The sequence below is a fragment of the Pieris brassicae genome, chromosome 3 (genome assembly GCF_905147105.1).
Source record: "Pieris brassicae chromosome 3, ilPieBrab1.1, whole genome shotgun sequence".
In the NCBI taxonomy this organism is placed as follows: domain Eukaryota; kingdom Metazoa; phylum Arthropoda; class Insecta; order Lepidoptera; family Pieridae; genus Pieris; species Pieris brassicae.
In genome coordinates, this window is record NC_059667.1 from 2,764,529 (window position 1) to 2,785,187 (window position 20,659).

General features: G+C 35.5%; 2 protein-coding genes across 2 annotated transcripts; one reads left to right on the forward strand and one right to left on the reverse strand.

Moving 5' to 3' along the window:
• Positions 1–367: 367 nt before the first annotated feature.
• Positions 368–12,937, reverse strand: LOC123706957 (cytoplasmic protein NCK1). Its single transcript, XM_045656631.1, has 7 exons — positions 12,451–12,937; positions 9,428–9,621; positions 8,337–8,603; positions 6,795–6,879; positions 4,696–4,886; positions 3,929–4,097; positions 368–3,169 (listed from the first exon to the last, which is right to left on the reverse strand). The coding sequence occupies exons 1-7, from the start codon at positions 12,553–12,555 to the stop codon at positions 2,957–2,959; spliced, it is 1,224 nt and encodes a 407-aa protein (XP_045512587.1). The 5' UTR covers positions 12,556–12,937; the 3' UTR covers positions 368–2,956.
• Positions 12,938–13,309: 372 nt separating this feature from the next.
• Positions 13,310–20,282, forward strand: LOC123706936 (transcription elongation factor SPT5). Its single transcript, XM_045656590.1, has 7 exons — positions 13,310–13,679; positions 13,863–13,941; positions 14,129–14,260; positions 14,440–16,484; positions 16,625–16,901; positions 17,944–18,300; positions 19,183–20,282. The coding sequence occupies exons 1-7, from the start codon at positions 13,462–13,464 to the stop codon at positions 19,318–19,320; spliced, it is 3,246 nt and encodes a 1,081-aa protein (XP_045512546.1). The 5' UTR covers positions 13,310–13,461; the 3' UTR covers positions 19,321–20,282.
• Positions 20,283–20,659: the final 377 nt, after the last annotated feature.

Here is a 20,659-nt window from a genome sequence, read left to right on the forward strand (position 1 = left end):
AAAAAACAACATAAAAGCTGCCATGTTTGATCACAACTTACACGAAATCATAAAATATATTATAAATCAATTTATCTATTACAAAACATTATTGCTAAGTTAAAAAAAAAACTATTTACATTAAACAAAACTGTATTTTAATCTCATTGTTAAATACTTTTCTATAGACGTGTATTGAATTATAGTAATGTATAAATCTTATATGAAATTAAATCCTTCCAAGAGTGACAGAACAAAAACAACTAATCTATCTGGAAGTAAATTCTCATCGTTCACGTGAATTTATGTATTTTAAAACTTCACGGTTTTGATTAATGAAAATTCGAATGTACCTTTAAGAGGGTAGATGTTAAAAATGCGAGGGTTTTGGTCAACAATCTCCAAAAATTGCGTGGCAATAGTTTTGACTTAACGCCAGTTTCAAGTAAAAGACGTAATAGGTACTTGAACGCTCCCTTATTCCATTCTGCATAGACAGAAAAACATTGCCAGATTTCTATCGCAAGACGCAAGATCGCCGCCTTATAGGCGCCAAAGGAACGAGACAAAAAATTGCAAAAAAGAGAAAAAAAATGTAAAATCATTGTTAAGTTAATCTAATATGTGGGTAGACTAACTTTTCTAATATTTCTGTCACTCTTGAACGAATTCTGTTTATGGTATAGTAGGCGAAGCGTGTGATGCCGGCGTATTGACTAGCATAGCCACGTCAGAGATCCCCGAGATTCCGACCCGTACGTGGATAAACAATTATTTCAATTTGTTAATCATTTTCTATTAGAGATTTCCCAGAGCTTTTATATACAATCACATTTGTAGTTGTCTAATGATATTTCGTTACATTTTAAAAGTAACTTTAGTCTGACGTATGACATTTTGAAATGTTCAATGACGTTTGCATGTCGCTGTCAATGGTTTAGGCAAAGGAGGTTTTATAACTCATTTGAAATTTCAATTAGTATCCAAATCAGCAAAACTTTGATAGCAATTCCAAGATTACTTCAGCGATGTGTTAAAAAAACGAGTATGGCTTAAACATTTTTGTAATCGCTACAGACCTATTAAGACAATTATCAACTCATGTAGTTACTCCTTGCTTTTTTTTTTCAAATATTGTTTATCCCCGTATTATCCCGATCTGATCTGAGTTAACTAATTCGTTGTCGACTCTGGTGTTAGACTTTTCCATTCCCTAGGTTTCCGAGTTTTATGGGAAAAGCACAAAATTTTTCCTTGCATCAATCAATTATATTATCAAAACAGAGTTTTCATTTTATGTGCCTTTTTAAGTTTCCCATACAATTTTATTATCAAAACTCAATTAAAATTCCATCATAAAACACGTTCCCAGGCGTTTCCATTCCCTGATAGTGACTTACATTAATATAGTAGCCAAACATCACAATATATGCGTCCGTCAAGTCCGTACATACACTGGACAATTTGCGGATCCCCCGTGTACAACGGGTCTTCAACGAATCGTAAACTTTTAGACGAACGACTCGTGTGTCCAATATATTTAACTATATATTTAAATTACACTAACTTACATCTATATATGATATAGAAATTGCTTACCTAATTATAATAGAGAACGCTCAAGCCAATTTTTGGTTTATTACGGGCGTTGCTTCAACGCAATATACTATGACTACTAGCTAGTAGTGATGTGGCATATCGATAGTTTCGTGTTATTTGGCCATGCCACGTCACTAATCCATTAAGGTTCGTCAGTCTATTAAAATATCGATAGCACATCACTAAGCAATTTCATATGTGTTAAATCAGTTATCGCATTGGTATAGAAATATATCAATACATCCCATACTTATTAAAAGGTTTAAATTATAATATACATTGCTATACCATTGTTAACTGTTATATGATAGCTTTAACTAGTCGTTAGTTATACCGGGCGTGAAAACATTAAGTAGTGAGTACACGATTTGTCTAGGCTTTATGGACATAAATACCTTTACAATATAGGCATAATTCGAAATATAATAAGATTATTTTCACAATTTTTCGATAAACTTTTGGATTATTTTGATAAAGAGGAACCATAGACTGTAATTTTGAGGTTTTTCTTGCATTGCCCAATATATGACACATTCAAAAATTCATTTTTAACGCAAGGTCACATTTAGTGTAAATGTCAAAGTCTCGTCTCAGAAACTAAGATTGATTCCATACGGAATCGATTCCAAACTGCATTGATTACTAACAAAACTGATGATCTGTGAATAATGAATTCCAAACAGAATTATTTATAAAATTGATTCCATACGGAATTGATTACATTCGATACTGATTTGATTCCAAACTCATAGAGTTATGAAAAAAATCCCGTATCTACGAAGTCAATAAACATGTAATTTTATACGAAACACGTTCCGTTTGGAATCAGTGTCGCGGATCCTCCTACCTCAACAGATTTAATTAGAATGGAAAATTTTACGTCACAATGTTATTCAAGCGGAACGAGAGTGTAACCATTTCCGTGTGGAATCATTTAAGTATGAAGTCACTTCTTTACGGAATCGACAACTCCATAAACAACTGACGCTATACGAAATAATATTTTGATGCTCACTGACTGCGTTTGGAATCATGTATGGAATCACTCTCTACGGAATCAACTCCTCAAACAACTGACTCATTACCAAATAATAAAGATCTGTTGCTTCAGAAACAGCGACCGATTCCGCCTGGAATCAGGTATGGAGTCACTTCTCCACGGAATCAACTCCATTAACAACTGACTCTATAGCAAACAAAATTCTAACCCTTTATAAACTCACTGTTTAACGATTCCGTTTGGAATCAAATACTTAAGTATTGAGTCACTTATCTACGGAATCAGCCCCATACAAAACTGACTATAACACATTCAAATCTGAGAAGAGTGACCGATTCCGTCTGGAATCGCATGGAGTCACTTCTCAACCTGAACCGCTCAGCAGTTCTGCGTGGCTCTTGGAAGTGGTCGGACGAGATAAAGCTTCTCTCCCTGTTTGTTTGTGTATATTGGCGCGCGTTGGTAATGCGCGACCAGCTGATCGAGCGTGGAAAACTTACGTTGGCCTATACAATAGAGCGTTGCTTCTACGTGCACACGGAAGTGCTTGTTGCGTCCCGGCGCTTTAAGAGACACCGAGTAATCGCCAACCTGAAATATATTAGTTATTTTTATTAAAACAAGCACATGTGTGCAATTAACACTTGGCAGAAGTTAAACCTTCAAAAATTTTGGTTCCAAGATAATGAGAAGAATATAATTATAATTTTTAATATCAATTATTAATTTTGATAAAAACTACGACAAAAAAAGTCGATTAAACCACAATGAAATATACGCTATACAGTGTATAAAGTTATTAAATTAGTGTAGTAAAAAGTTTTCACTTCAAAGAGTTTTTATAATATATGTATATAAAATTGATAATTTTCTATTGTATATTTATCTTGATAAATTTATTGAAAAAATAATGCAGAAAGTAACGACGCGTGCGACTGTGGACATGTCACCCATTTAACACAATAATGTTATAACACTTAAAAAACAAAATTAATTACTAAAAATTGATTTTACAATCATAAACAGTTATGTACGAGTGTAGGAATGCGATGTACCTTAAAAAGTTAACTTTATGTTCGTAAGTAAATATTTAAAAAAAAAATATGAAAACTCTTTAAAGTTTCATCTGTGTAAACTATAAAAAGTATCCATTTTTTGTTTTTAAGGTTATATTTGTAGCAGTCTGTATTTATCTATAAACAATAACAGTGTCACTGCGTTTTGACTGTACGATACTTGTCTCTTATCATCACAGCGTAAACACATTTTGATAGAAAGAGACAAAATATACTTTCCTATTTTAAAAATACACAAGCGGATTTTTTACATATTTTTTTATGAAATATTTACATTAGTCTCAGAATCCCGTATAAGGAAGTCCCCGTCATGCCCGTGCTGGTTGAGTAGCGTGTCGCAATGCGTGCGTGTGATGGCCCCGTAGTACCACGCGCGTGTCCCAAGCCCCGCCCCACTAGAACTCGTCCCACCCACTGCGCGGGGCACGGTCTCGTTGGCCTCGCTACAAATAAAATAAAAAAATTAATAAAGACGCAGTATTTCAACATATTCAGAGTAAAATGTATTAAAAGGCTTAATACAATAAAAAAGAAGCAGATAATAGTATCGAATATGCTACAGTTACTACAGATAATAAATTATCAATTTCTACAGTTTTTGTTTAAAGTATATAAATTAATGTAAATACTAATATTACAGTAATTTTTTAAGGGCTATAATCTACACAACCGATTTGGAAAATTCTTTTAACAAGACACGTTATTTGTGAGTTCATATCATAGCCAGGCTATATAATAAAACGAAAAACAAAAAGACTTTTCCTTGACACTCGGATTTGAAAAGCCTAAGAAAAAACTCTACCTTAAAGATTTGATTGGATCAGATTGCCTCAGATTTCTGTATCTGTCTCATGATCATTTGTTAATCGAATAGGCAAGTAGGTGACCAGCCTTCTGTGCCTGACGCACGCCGTCGACTTTTTTGGGTCTGAGGCAAGCCAATTTCCTCTCGATGTTTTCCTTCACCGTTCGAGCGAATGTTAAATGCGCACATAGAAAGAAAATCTAGAGTGCAGATATTACAATACTCAGAGAACTAACCTGTAAGGCTGAGCCAAGTAATCAGCCAGTTCCTGCAAGTAATTCCGAGGCACCAAACCGACATGCCCTCTGGAATCCCTGGCCCTATACCATTCAGGGTCGGAAGGTGGTCGCTCAATAATTTCTAGACGATCACCTTTCTCGAACGACAGCTCTTGCTCGTTGTTCGAGGTGAATGAGTAGAGTGCCACCTGAAAAGTTATTTCATTATATGTTAAACACTTATTTATTCTAACGTTGGCTGGAGCCTTCAATGGGCTTTCCGTATCACCTCGACGTCCGTCGTTCCACAACTGAGCTTTTTCTAAGGCAATTTTGCCACGCACCACCACTATGTGGTACCAGCTGCCCACTGAAGTATTTCCGAACCAATTCGACTTAGGATCCTTTAAGAAGAGCGTAGCAATCCTTGAAAGGCCGGCAACGCACCTGCGAGCCTTCTGGCAATGTCCATGGGCGGCGGTATCGCTTAACATCAGATGATCATCCTATTACATAAAAAAAAGAAAAAAAAGGGAAATTATCTGCATAATTCGCCAATGTTTCACGTTTTATCTATGACATCAATTATGAGGATGTTGATATTTTCTACATCACCAGAGGATGTGAGGAGATATTTGAAGAGGCGGGAAGACCTGACTTTGTCTAGCAGTAACAATTTAAATTTTTCTTTGAAATACTAAGTTTTTTTTTCTTTTTGTCTATTAATTTACTTATGCTTACTGTTTCGTATATTATGTTTAAGAATGTAATCTGTTTTGGCTTTGTATATTGTCTAAGTGTTTTGTTTTAAAATATGTAAAATAAATAAATATATGTCGGAGGAAGCCATTCAACGAGTTGCTTGTTGATTGTACAATAACACATTAAATTCTCTTTATCATTTAAACAGATTGCATTAATCTTAATTTAACTTAATACGCGATTTTACGATATTATAAAACCTAAAACATATTTCTGTTAACAAATAATTAGTGATTTTAGTTAAAATTAGTTAGTTCTAATTTATAAGATTGTAATCGTTATTAAACAAACGACCAATGAGAGCAGAGCATTTTGCTCGAGTGGGGTCGAAGCGCCATCTATCTATAGCCCAGTCCGTTGGTTGTTACGGGGCCTTTTTGAAGTGGAGACGGATCGAGTTGGATCCCTGAGTTTTTGTCGCTAGATGAGTGCAATGAACTCACTGCTCGGTCTTAAAACTTATAATTTATTATTAAATAACTACCATAAAATATCAGTGTATCATCAGTGTAAATAAAATATTGTGAAAACTACAATCGTCGTGTTTTGTTCGCGCTTTACCCTCATGACGCCCACCAAATCTGCAACCACTGTTGATGACGTCACTGGGGAAGGTGTTTCTCCGACATATATATATAAATAAATAATATTGTACAATATGAGTTCAATGCTGCTTAGGTGGCATTCACCTCACCATCACCATGGCTGTTAATGATGGATTAAGCATTTGTTATTATTATTTATTTATTTTTCTAATTGTAATTAATTTGTAATGAGGAGCATATTGCAGCTCCTTATAAAACAAAAAACTAAGCTATTTAAAAGAGTCAAGAGTATATTGCCAGCTCTTCTCATACATTCTATGCCCTTGATTTGAGACGTGGTAACAAATATAAATTTAAAAGCATAATTTTTTTACTATCGTACTTTAGTGTTACCCTGTATAAATCAATTATATTTTAAATATAGTGTTTATTATCTGTGCACGCACTCTGACTCCTCATTGGTCGTTACAAATAAGGGTTGTTGTTTTTTTTTAATAAATAAAGGATTTTTTGTAATGATAATGGAGAAATTATTTCTAACGTGGCTTTAGAGAAATTAAATGGTAACATTTATCTTTTATTTTCAGATAGCAAAATACTTAGCATATTTTAGCAGACCTGTCCCGATATCGATATGTGCCTCTACAATTCTTACGCACATCACTCCATACATATATTGCAATTTTTTTTTATAGTATGATTGAATTGGAAGAAAGGTGTTTCGACAGCTCTTAAGACTAAGAAACTAACTACATGGAACCTTGCCATTATTAAAATTAAGAACATTAATTTATATTTTATTAAACTTACGACGATATCGAGGACATTTTCGGCCATGGCATATGTATGAACTGTATCCTCACCATCTTCTTCACTTGTGTAGTTTGATGGAAACCTGTAATCATTTTTTATTAATAGAAAACAAAGTTTTTATTTTTATTTTAAAAGACTTTTAAAAAAAATCACTTGGACATTACTTGGTCACAGTAAAATATTTCTATATTAGAACAATGTCTGGAATAGAGAATGTTGTAACAGCAACATATGCAGATGACACTGAATGCCTTGCAAGCAATGTGAACCCGTACAACGCATCACGTACGTACGTACCAACGTACAAAACTACAGCAACAGCTCAATAAGGTGAACGTGTGGCTGCAGAGGTGGAGAATCAAGCCTAGCATTACTAAATCAATCCAAGTAAGATAGACACTGCGAAAGCGCGATTATCCACCTGTGCTGGAACAAACCGTTACCAAGCATAACAGCGTGAAATATCTCGGACTACTTCTGGACAGAAGACTGACCTGAGCTAATCATATAAAAGCCAAGAAAACAGAAGTTAAAAGAAAATCTTCTAGGCCAGCAATCTAAACTGAACCTAAGTAACAAATTGATTGTTTATAAGGCAATCAGACAACCAAGCAGGACATATGGAATAGAACTCTGGGGCTGTGCAAGCAATTCCAACATCCTCCAAGTGCACACTGGTCTGTCAGAATATACATAATTATCTGGAGATGCCAACCGTAAAAGAAGTAATCCGCAAAAACAGTAGTAGTTACCGGGAATGGTTAAGCAAACATACAAATGAACTGGCCACGGATCTATTAAGTCCAGGAGATGACGTACCTCGCCTAAAAATATCGCAAATACTTGACCTAGACCAGGGAAACTGACCTAAAATCCAGTTTCTACAACACATATGGAATGCCTTTTAATGGAATCGCAACCAACCCAAATTAACTTCAGAAAATATCTGATTATGGCTGATAGCCGACTGCAGGTGAACGAGAACAGAAAAAAGAATATTAAACCAAAATCTTTTAGGCCGGCAACGCACTTGCGATAATTAAAATCCGTTTTTTTTTATTTTAAATATATATTATGGCAATAGTTTTAACTTAATGCCTGTTTCAAGTAAAATAAAATCCTAGTCCTGATTTACCTAACCAAAACTCTATTAAGGTTCATAGAAGAAGTTCTTCATAGAGGTTTGGTTTTGTAAACCAGGACTAGGATTGAAAGAAAACACTTTTTAACCGGATTGAAGCTATGTACTTATTTATTTTACATAATTTTAAATTTAAATTTTTACGACATTTCGCGTGCTTTACAGCGTGCATGGTCACGGTGACCGAAGTCAAAAGGTGTTGAATGTCAAAAAGTATCACAGCTGTAGAGAAAGTTGTGTTATCTGTATTTATTTCCCCGGAGTTGATATCGACTAAAAGATGACGGGTTTTTGCAGAAATGACTCACGGTGTCCGGTTAAAAAGTGTTTTCTTTCAATGTGTAAAAGACAATACCAGCACTAAGACTGCTATTATCGCAATACGTTAATATGCTCACCACCCAGTATGCCCCTGGTACTGCCCCCTCCACCAGCCATCATTGCTCTTCTCGAGTATGAGTATTCTTGTTCCCTTCGTCAAAGACAGTTCATCAGGCTGCTGAGCCTGATAATTATATTTGACCACTGCAGTCCCTAGGGCTTCGGTGGGCTCAACACGCCGCCCACCAGGCGACTCCGCCCCACCGCCGCAGCCCCCACGAACAGGGGAACCACTAGATGGCAAGGTTTTCGAACCGGATCCCTTTTTAACTTTCTTTTTAATACTGAAACAATTAATTAAAGTATTTATATAGTGTTTCCCAAAGTGGGGCCCCGCCCCACGGGGGGCCAGTTTGATTGTTAAGGAGGGCTATAAGAATATTTATCATTATTTGGAAGACCAAAAATTTACTTACTGTGTTTTCTAAATAATTTTTAGTAATATATTATTAAACCCTATCATTAGAGTTTCTTAAATGAACAATTCAATGATTTAATATAAAATTATGTTAGATTCGAGGCACATAAGAATTCTAGAAGGGCTAAGGTTGGGCGTGGCACAAAATCACTGGGAATCAGTGATTTATATTATAAACTTCTCAGCGCACAGTAGTGCAGAAGAATTCCACTCACCGAGATGTGAATTATGAAACAAATCGCCTATATATCTGATTTCTAGATTACTTCTAACTAGTGAACAATATAAATAAATCAATGGCGCTACAACCTTTTTAGGTCTGGGCCTCAGATTTCTGTATCTATTTCATGACCATTTTTTAATCGAATTTAGGCAAGTTCGAACCCCGGGTGTGCACCAATGGATTTTATTTCTATCTGCGCATTTTACATTAGCTCGAACGGTGATGGATAACATCGTGAGGAAACCGGATTGCCTTAGACTTGCCAAAAATAGACGGCGTGTGTCAGGCACAGAAGTCTGATCACATACGGTTGTAGCGCTACTGATTTTTTTTATTATTCAAGTAATAAACCATGTTTTAAAAATTAGAATAATATTTATATAAATTAAAGTATCATGTAACAAATCACCTTGGTAATACAAAGAACAAATATTGGAACACAATTTATATAAACTTTGTATATGTACCTGTCAAATAAAGAAGGTTTCTCCTTTTTAACATAGTTGCTGGGCACATATCCAGATTGGCTGCGAGCATTCTGAACCCGCCACCAGTGCTTGGAATCGTCAAGGAGTAAATAACGTTCGTTTTTACGCAAGTCCAGCTCTTGCGCACCCTGGGCTGCGTAATCATACTTGGCTACCACGTAACAGACGTCGTCCTGAAAGTTTTTTTTTGTTGCTAAGTGCTAGTTAAAGTTGCTTATTTTATTCCCATCAGATTCAGTTTAATCAACAACGTAAGGCTATAAATTATTTTTAGGAATTAAGTGTAGATATTAATTATTCTTAGTAGATTTAAACCAGAGCTGCGATTAGGGAATGCAGTCCCGATCTCGAGGCATTTTTCGAGATCAATCTCGAAGCGCAACATGACGAGACCACGAGATTGGTAGTAGTATCAGAAAAGTTAATCTCTTCAATAAACAAGCGTATCTTTCGAATAAATGCAACCACAGCGTTACATTTGAACATTCATGTTATTATAAAGATGACTTGGAACAGTTGTAAGGCGACAAAATGTTCCAATTACTTTGCAAATATATCGTACCGAAAGAAATAAAAAATATAATCTTCAGATATTGTTTTAAACGCCTCCACTGCTGGTAACAAGATTAACATCGCATTAGAGGTTTAGAAGAGACTTTGGGTGCAGCTAAAAGTCCTTCACGTGTTTTTGCTTAAAGATAGATTAGAGCCACTCATAAAAAAAAGATGGATAAGAGTTTGACGGTGCAAGGGGAAGCTGTTTGCTGTTTGTTTATATGCAATAGCTTACTCTCGCTGGTGCCAACAGTGTTCAGCCTTAGAGGGTATTTTCAGCTGCTATGTACATAGCGACTGACATAAGATGCTGCTTATAACACAGCACTCCCGATACTCTGCGTCTTAAAAAGTTTTTCCAAAATCACTACTATATATCAAGGAAGTAATTCTGGAAATAACTTTTTATTCAACACTGCTAAGGCTTGTAGTAAAATAAGTAAAGAATACGTTTCGCATTTACTATAAATAATCTGTTAATCTATAATAGGAACAGTTAAATATTAAATATGATTTACAATAAATATTATTGTTTAAAATAATGTATGTATCTTACTTAGACTTATAAACACATCTTAAAGGTTTTCTTTGTGTTGTGTTCGATTTAAACAATTGAATTCGAAAACAATTTTCGAAAACTTAAAAAAACAAAAAAAACTACTTGAGATTGTAATTCTTAATCCCACGAGATCTCGCGAGATTGTAATTCTTAATCCCACGAGATCTCGCGAGATTGTAATTCTTAATCCCACGAGATCTCGGATTAAAGATCTCGTGTCGAGATCGCCTTCCCTAGTTGCGATATGCCTAAACACATAATAGGTATATATCTGTGCTAAGTGAATTCACAAAAACAATTATAAAAAAGAAGGCTCTTTAAAATATTTTAAAATACGAAATTACGAACAACGAGTTTTTATCTACTACTACTAACTCTTAAGACTTTTAATCTAATGCTAGAAACAAAATTTTATATAAAATATTAAATGTACCTTTTTTTTGTATGTGAGTGTTTGAGCAGGTTAGGAACATTATCTAAGTAAGCATAATGCTGAGCCAGGGCCAATTACAACCACAGCACACACACACATTACACAATTAAACACACATTATCTTTAAAAAAAAAGTTATTTCTCTATTATTAATATTTTATGTGTTTCTGTTTGTGTGTTTTGTTAGTAATAATGTTACATCTATTTCTAAATTCTTTTAATTTGAACAGAAGAATATTAGCTTTTTTGAATGAACATAATGTAGCTTATATTATGTTCATTAAACCAGTTCAGAAGCCAAAAATTAAGAATTTCTCACATCTTTCAATTCAATGTTTTACTTACGTTAATTATATTGTAATAAAGCTAGACAACTATTTAGTTGTCTAGCTTTATTACAATATAATTTTATCAAAGCAATTACATATGTTTGACATTTAGTTTGCAATAAAAAAATAAATATATAAAAACATCTAATTATGGTTCATAAATTAATTCAAAATTGCATAATCCTGATAAAAATCAAAGTAATATCATATTATTAAAAAGGGGAAGTACAGAAGGCTACAGCTAGAGAGTCAAAGGAAAGAGCAATTAAAATTAACATTAAGTTAATTGTGTAATGTGTCATTGAATTCTTTACAGTAACATCATAACTTGCATTAATAGCGATGTTATCCTACATACCTGAAAATAATTATTACGTAACAACTTATGCAAAAAAATTATTAGGGATAAGCTCATTAGATAATTGCAAACAAGCTTAAGTTTAATCTAAATCTACATTGTCATTATAAGGAAATTAATAAGTAATTTTATTGGTGTGAGACAGTATGGTTTAAGATTGCTTTAATATTCTCTTTGATTTATGCAAATACTACGACATACTTATACATGCAAATATTACTACGAGACATGATTTGTGGTGCGAATACTACCTACTTATAGTAATCAAAATACAACTGTATGTTAATGTTGACACAATTTTGTGTTTACAGCCATAAAAGATGTGTTATTTGGTACAATTATGTTAAATGATACTACACTTGAGGTACATACACACCTCAACATCTGATACATATTTTTAGCAATAGGTTTTTATGTGCAATAGGTCTGAGACACTACTGCTTACTCAGCATAAAGTCCTTACAAGACTATAATTATTATTATAAAATCCAATTAGACAAAAGTAATCTTTGAAAATAAAAAAACTAAGAAATTGTGATATAGTTATTTTTCTATGTGTATAAAGCTTTTCTATGAGTTTGGAAGTTGTGTAATAGGATTTATGAAACCTACACTAAACAGATGTTCATTTAACAATTCCATTTAACAAAACAAATGAATAATAACCATTCCAAGGTTTCCTTTTAATTACTTAAAGGTATAAAATATATTCTACATTGGCCTAAGTTATTGGATTTTTATAGATAATAAAATTAAGACGGTTTTTACCTGAGCACTTTTACCGTGCCTCGAGTTGGCCATGGCGTGAGGCGCCGGCAGCGGCTTGTTCGCCCACACCGAGTCTGCGGCTCGAACGGACCGCGTTTCCAACATGACACCCAGCTACCCTGGATCGGCCCCGGCCGTCTTCACTGCTTCATTGCAGTCCACACCACTCACCACTGCACTGCACCACACACCATACGTAACTTCAAACTTTTTACTATAATAACTCTTCCGTGGTTTTGCAATAGCATAAAAACCCACGATTGTTCGATATAGGACGTGCGAAAACCTAATCAAAAGGCTCTTAGTGATCTACGACAGACATCGCAATTTAATACGCTTCTGAACACGGCACACTCCACATTGGTCGAAATTTTGTATTTAGTGTTGCATACAACAAGTATGCAAAACTTTATATGTTCTATTCACACAAGAAACATAATGTTAATACTTAATTGTAAAATGAATTAAAAATTTTCACATCAGTCGGTGGGGCAGCAATAAATCAATAGACAAAAGAAAGGAGTTATTTTTATTGGTCTTTCTGCGTTTACCATCGACAAAATGCGACGATAGAGCTTAAATTTGTTAAAGCCTTTGAATAGTGTAATATTACTTTATTATTATACAAGAGAGTACAATTTGCTTAGGTATTATTTATGTGCAATTGGAAAAAATAGATATGTTTTCGACTACCAAACAATTAATTGAAATAAAAAATAAATTCAAGAAAGAATAATTCAAGAATATATAGAATCTATATTCTATTATCTATCGCTTTAAAGTGACAGTGACAACTGCCGAACCATTATTGACGTTCGTTTTATAAGACTGTATTACTTTGATCTCGCTTCTTACTTCTATTCTTGTCTGTGGAAGGTTTTTACTTTGTCATTCTACATTTTATGTCATTGAATTGTAAACGTAAAGTTTTATGTAAAGATATTTTGTGTGCAACGTATCGTTCAATGCGATTATTGGGAAACTGTTTATAAATGATTTCTCCCTTTGTTAATGACAATGTCTGATTCAGAGGCTAGTAATTTTTCGGGTAGTGGTTCCGAAGCAGGTAGTGTTGCTTCGAATCGTTCAAGAAGAAGTGCTGTATCAAATCGATCAGCAAAATCTCGATCGATTTCACGTTCAAGATCCCGGTCTCAATCTGGTAGTAGAAGTCCTAGTCGCAGCCGAAGCCCTTCTAGAGCCCGTTCGCGATCAAGATCACGCTCTCGGTAACATGTGGTTATGTTTTATTCTGTTATTGCCTGAATATACATAAATACCTAGTAATATATTGCAACCACGTTATAATTCATGTAAAAAAATTATTAGAAGGTGTTCCGATTTTAGAACTCATTCTATCGTGTGCTCTGAGTGCAGTCGTCATTTAAAAACTTATTTTGTTTTTTTTACAGAAGCCATTCTGTAGAGTCTGTTGGTGGTCGTAATAGAGATGATGAAGCTAAAGAAGCATCTGGTGACGAGGAGGTAGAGGTAAGTAGTCTAGGGCTGACAAACTCCACAAAAATATTATTATTTCTTATATAAACTACTTGTATTAATATGCTGTTATTGTGGTATTTATGTTCACATTTCATAAAGACAATATAATTATTTATATCATAAACATTCTTATGAATCATGTGATGTGTAAATAATCTTGTTTGCATCTTACCTTTAGGATGAGCAAGAGCCTGAGGGAGAGGATTTAGTTGACTCAGAAGAGTATGATGAAGATGAGGAAGAAGAAAGAAGAAGAAAAAAGCGTAAGAAGGACAGCAGATATGGAGGCTTTATTATCGATGAAGCTGAGGTAATTTTAATTGTATAACACCAATTAAATCCAGCATCTATTTAATAAATGTAGCTTAGAAAATTGCAGTAGAAGCAATTAGATAATCTATAATATGTTTAACGGTGACTATCTTACTAGAAAGTGTTTTTTTTATTTTGATATAATAAATGAATCCTTATTATTGTAATGAATCACAGGTTGACGATGAAGTCGATGAAGATGATGAATGGGAGGAAGGTGCCCAGGAAATGGGTATTGTTGGCAATGAAGTTGATGAAATTGGACCTACTGCTAGGGAAATTGAGGGGCGGCGGAGAGGAACTAATCTCTGGGACTCACAAAAAGAGGAAGAAATAGAAGAATATCTTAGGAATAAATATGCAGATGAATCAGCAGCACTTAGGCACTTTGGTGAAGGTGGTGAAGAAATGTCTGATGAGATCACACAACAAACTCTTCTTCCCGGCATTAAGGACCCCAATTTATGGATGGTGAAATGTAGAATTGGTGAAGAAAAAGCTACAGTCCTCTTACTAATGAGAAAGTACATTACATATCAATTTTCAGAACAACCATTCCAAATTAAGTCAGTTGTGGCACCTGAAGGTGTGAAAGGATACATTTACATAGAAGCATACAAACAGACCCATGTTAAAGCTATAATAGAAAATGTAGGAAATCTACGAATGGGTGTGTGGAAACAGGAAATGGTGCCTATTAAGGAAATGACAGATGTCTTAAGAGTTGTTAAGGAGCAGTCAGGTTTAAAACCAAAACAGTGGGTTAGACTAAAGAGGGGTCTTTATAAAGATGATATAGCGCAAGTAGATTATGTAGATTTAGCTCAAAATCAAGTCCATCTTAAATTATTGCCTAGGATTGACTATACAAGACTGAGAGGTGCCTTAAGGACTGTACAAAGTGAAAGTGAGGCAGCTAAAAGGAAAAAGAAACGTCGTCCAGCTGCAAAGCCTTTTGATCCTGAGGCTATTAGGGCCATTGGTGGTGAAGTAACAAGTGATGGTGACTTTTTGATTTTTGAGGGTAACAGATACTCAAGAAAAGGATTCTTATACAAAAACTTTACCATGTCTGCTATACTTGCTGAAGGTGTAAAGCCAACTTTGACAGAATTAGAACGTTTTGAAGAGCAACCAGAGGGGATTGATATTGAACTTGCTGCTCCAGCAAAAGATGATCCCACAAGCTTACATTCATTCTCTATGGGTGATAATGTTGAAGTGTGTTCCGGTGATCTTGCAAACTTACAGGCTAAAATTATTGCCATAGATGGTTCTATGATTACAGTAATGCCAAAACATGATGCTTTAAAAGATCCTTTAGTTTTTAAACCAAATGAATTGAGGAAGTACTTCAAGCAAGGAGACCATGTTAAAGTATTAGCTGGTCGATATGAAGGTGACACGGGTCTTATCGTCAGAGTGGAGCCACAACGAATTGTGCTCGTATCAGATCTAACAATGCACGAATTAGAAGTCCTACCCCGTGATCTCCAACTGTGCTCAGATATGGCCACTGGAGTGGATTCTCTTGGTCAATTCCAATGGGGTGATATGGTCCAATTGGATCCGCAAACGGTGGGCGTTATCGTACGTTTAGAAAAAGAAAATTTCCACGTCCTAGGCATGCAAGGGAAAGTTATAGAGTGCAAGCCTCAAGCCCTTCAAAAGCGTCGTGAACAACGCTCCACTATGGCTCTGGACGCCGAGCAAAATACAATTCAGAAGAAGGATATCGTCAAAGTGATTGACGGGCCACACGCAGGTCGTTCCGGCGAAATAAAGCATTTGTACAGAAATTTTGCATTCCTACAATCGAGGATGTATCTGGATAATGGAGGTATTTTTGTGTGCAAAAACCGCCATTTACAGTTAGCTGGTGGGGCGAAGAGTAATGCGACAACAAATAGTCTGGGATTGGGTTTCATGTCCCCGCGTATACAGTCGCCGATGCACCCGTCCGGGCGAGGAGGAGCAAGTGTGAGGGAAAGAGGGGGCCGATGGGGGAGAGGGGGCATGGTGGCCAGAGACAGGGAGCTAATTGGCGTGACGATAAAGATCACTGGCGGTCCATACAAGGGCAATGTGGGCATAGTGAAGGATGCCACAGCGAGTACCGCGAGAGTGGAGCTTCACTCGACCTGTCAGACAATATCCGTGGACCGCAGCCATATTGCAGCTGCAGCAGGCGCAGGAGGCACGGCACGTGGAGGAGCGTCCAGGTACATATTCATATTAACGACTGAAACAATTAAACGGTTATTTTGCTTTACAATATTCGGTTGAATTATATTACACCTTATAATAAAATAAAAGATTTTTGTGTGTATTTTTTTTACATTATACATGTTTAATATTCCAGTTACAGCCGTACCCCAATTCGGGCGTCTGGGGCTCATACCCCCACATACCGAGACACTGGCATCAAGACCCCCATGCATGGATCGGCGACACCCATTTACGAGGCTGGAAGTCGTACCCCCCATTATGGCTCGAGTACCCCTGCCCACGACGGCAGTCGTACCCCAGCCCATGGGGCATGGGACCCCACGGCTGCGAACACTCCCGCGAGGCCAGACTTCGATTATGGATTGGATGACGAACCTCCATCTACTTATGAGGGTACTTCGTATACTCAGGTAAATTTTTAGATTATATCAAATAGTAGATAAATATATAAAGATAATTGTTAAAAATGCTGTCCAGAGCAGTGTTGGCCCAGTGGTTTCAGTATGCGACTCTCATCCTTAAGTTTGTGGTGTCGAACTCCGGCTATGCACCAATGACACTTGTCTATATGCGCATTTAACACTCGCCCATATGGTGAAAGTAAGCATTGTGATGGCATGCCTTTGCCCTAAATAGTCAATGGCATGTGTCAGGCACAGAAGGCTGATCCCTTGTAATTGCAGAAATCCGAAATCCTCTACAACAAATACTTGTAAATATTATATACAGCAGCAGAAAAAACTAAATTTTATATATATTACAGCAGATTATTTTCATTGCGATTTTTTTCGGGAATAAATGGGTGATTTGACACTTATTTCATTTAAATAGAACTGAACGATATTGTATAAAATTTTTCCTATTACTTGCTAATTTTCAGCCGGGATTTTTTTAATTTTATTGACGTTTTAGGTAGGTAGAATAATGATGTGTGGAATTAAATAAATAAGTTTAAATACTTGCTTTATAATAATGGAACAACAGATAACTAACAAGTGGAACGGAATAATATGTGAAATTACATCCAAAAAAAAATAAGTGAAAAATTGTGACACAAAATAAGACTTAGCTTAAAGGTCTCGTTACCAGACCATTACCTTTAAAAAAAACACAGATAATGTTGTATTCTAAATGCCTTTATCCCTTTTAGAAATAAATACTATCTATACTTCTTGACTTAGGTCTTTAAAAATAACAATAAAGATGTAACGTAAGAGAGAAAAAATTGGGAAAAAGTAAATATTTGGAACAACAGGAATGAAAAAACACATGGTGTACATTTTCTGGAATAAAAGGAAAATTTCCATAACTTCAAAAATACATGACTTATTTTTTTTTTTTTTTTAATTTTTCTGATAACTGGTGTGGCATTACCTATGAGAAAATTTCGACTTGACATCGACTTTTGGGACACCCTGTATAATCATAAATTTTATATCTGATCTTTTGCAGGGTCCGTTTACACCACAAACCCCAGGAACAATGTACGGCTCAGATCATACATACAGCCCGTACCGTCCCAGTCCCAGTCCCAGTGGCTATACAGGGGGATATATGGGTACACCCAGTCCTGGGGGATATTCCCCCCGCTCCCCATACGCGGGGGGCTCTCCAACGCCCGATTGGCATGCTCCAGATCTTGAAGTCAGAATTCGGGATAGTGATAGTGGCTTGGGAGGGCAAACGGGGGCTTTGAGGGGCGTTAGTGGGGGTGTGTGTACGGTATACCTCCAGGGTGAAGATAGGTCGGTCAGTTTGCAAGCTGACTTGTTGGAGCCGGTCGTTCCGCAGCGCGGGGACAAAGTTAAGGTGAGTTTTTTTTATTTACAGTTGGCAAACAGGGGATCACCCGATGATAAGGAATACCGCCCATGGTCATTTACAATACTCGAACGACCCTAAGTCGAATTGGTTCGGAAATACTTTAGTGGGCAGCTGGTTCCACATAGTGTTGGTGCGTGGCAAAAATTGCCTTAAGAAACGCTGAGTTGTCGAACGATGGACGGCGAGTTGATACGGATGTGTTCTTTTCACAAACACCCTTATTCCTACAGCATACTGGTCTATTTCTCAAAAACTATATAATTTATATATATATATATATATATATATATATACGTATACACTTTATAATATCATTTTTTATAAAAACAACTCAAATATTGTATAACTATGAAGGAGTATAATACGTTGAATAATAAAAAAAATCAATGCAATTGTTTTAATATATTTAAAATATTAAGCCCATGTGATTTAACAAAACTATTACATTTTCCTGAGAAGTGTTGGTCTACTGGCTTCAATGTGCGACTCTCATCCCTGAAGTCATAGGTTCGTTTGGCTGTGCACAAATGGAGTTTCATTCTATGTGCGCATTTATCATTCGCACGAACGATGAAGGAAAACATCGTGAGGAAACCGGCTTGCCTTAGACCCAAAAAGTCGACGGCGTGAGTCAGGCACAGAAGGCCTATCATAACTTGCCTATTGGATTGACAAATTTTCATGAAACAGATACAGACATTTGAGGCCCAAACCTTAAATGATTGTAGTGATGAAGATTTCATTACAATTTTCATATATTAATTTTATGTTAAAAAATGTGTGTCTTAAAAAGACTTATGCAAAGATTAACAGTCGATACTTGTACAAAATGTCGTCAATGTTGGCTGAAATAAAGGTATTTTCCAGGTTATATCTGGCGATGACCGTGAGGCTGTAGGTCAATTAATCTCGATCGAGGACAAGGAAGGCGTGGTCAAATTTGTTGGCACAGACGACATCAAGATTATGCAGTTGCGACGTCTTTGCAAAATGGCCACAGCTTAGATATTGTTATACTCTGCCTCATTTAAAAATAGATTGGCTTTGCATTTAATTCATTGACGTTTAAGTGTAAATCCCGCCAAATAGTTTGACATTTGTTGTTCAGTTTTGTAGTCTGTGCGGAAAGTGCACAATCGTGGGACTTGAGGGCGTTTTAGTTATGTTGACATTGGTTACGTCACTAGTGTACACTTAATGATATAATGAAAAAATTAAAACTATTATTTAAGTGAGTAAATGAAATGACGAATCAAAATCTCTTAATCGTATGTTATGTTCTCTTACCGCAGAGACGATCGTGTTTTGAAAATACTAAATAAATTATCAGTTTAGTCTATGTACAATATTGTTGGAGATATTGAGTATGAAGGTAGGCTGTAAAATTTTGAAAAACAACATGAGTGAATGTTTGTCCAAACATTTCTTGGAACTAAACGTCATAGCCGGAATATAATTTGTGATTTAAATCCGGTATCTGAGAACAGTTCGCGTTTTAATATCTCCGAAATATAGATACTTTAATTTTACTTTGACATGTATTTGAAGTCGATTTATTTTTTCTTTCATATTAAATTACATTCACCAAACCGCCTTTGTCTTATTTGTTAGAGATATTTATTTGGAAAATATATGGGTCGGTCATTCTAACGAACTATTTCCAATAGATTTTATTTTATTTCTCACGGTATTTCAATTCCTATAATGTAAGAATAAAACCTGGTAACGTTATGTTGTATGGGCTACTGTCTGGGATTGAAGTACTTACTTATGAAGAAGTACTTAGCTAACTATAAAATACTATTTATTCTTGAACGTTCGCTATGCAGAATTTTACCAAATTATGTACCACATTGTTTTTATTTGAAGTCAAATTTCTTCAAATGCAAAGCTTACAATTTCTATATTTTAATGTACACCGTATGGAATACATTATTTTTGACATATAACACGTTTGTTGAATTCGTAACAGGATTTAGTTATTAAATAAAATAAATGAAAATGTATTTTACTTAGTTTTCCTTCTACCTTAATGGAGGATTCTGGACCAGTCAAGCCGCTTATGGCCGGAATGAAGCCCATTGGCAACGGTTATATTTTCCCCAATAAATTCAGTTCTAATCAAACAGATGTTTCGGTTTTAGTTGGTGTTGCTTTTTAACATTACATTCTCAACGATTAGCGCGATTGTGTAAGGTCATGATTGGTTTTAAAAATCTCGTTAACCAAGTCGTTTCATACTGACTTGGGAATTTCTACTTGTTATTTACGCCTGCGTAGAATACCAGACCTATTGCGCAGTGAAAAATGTTAGCATCATTGTTATGGTGAGTTATTAATTTTC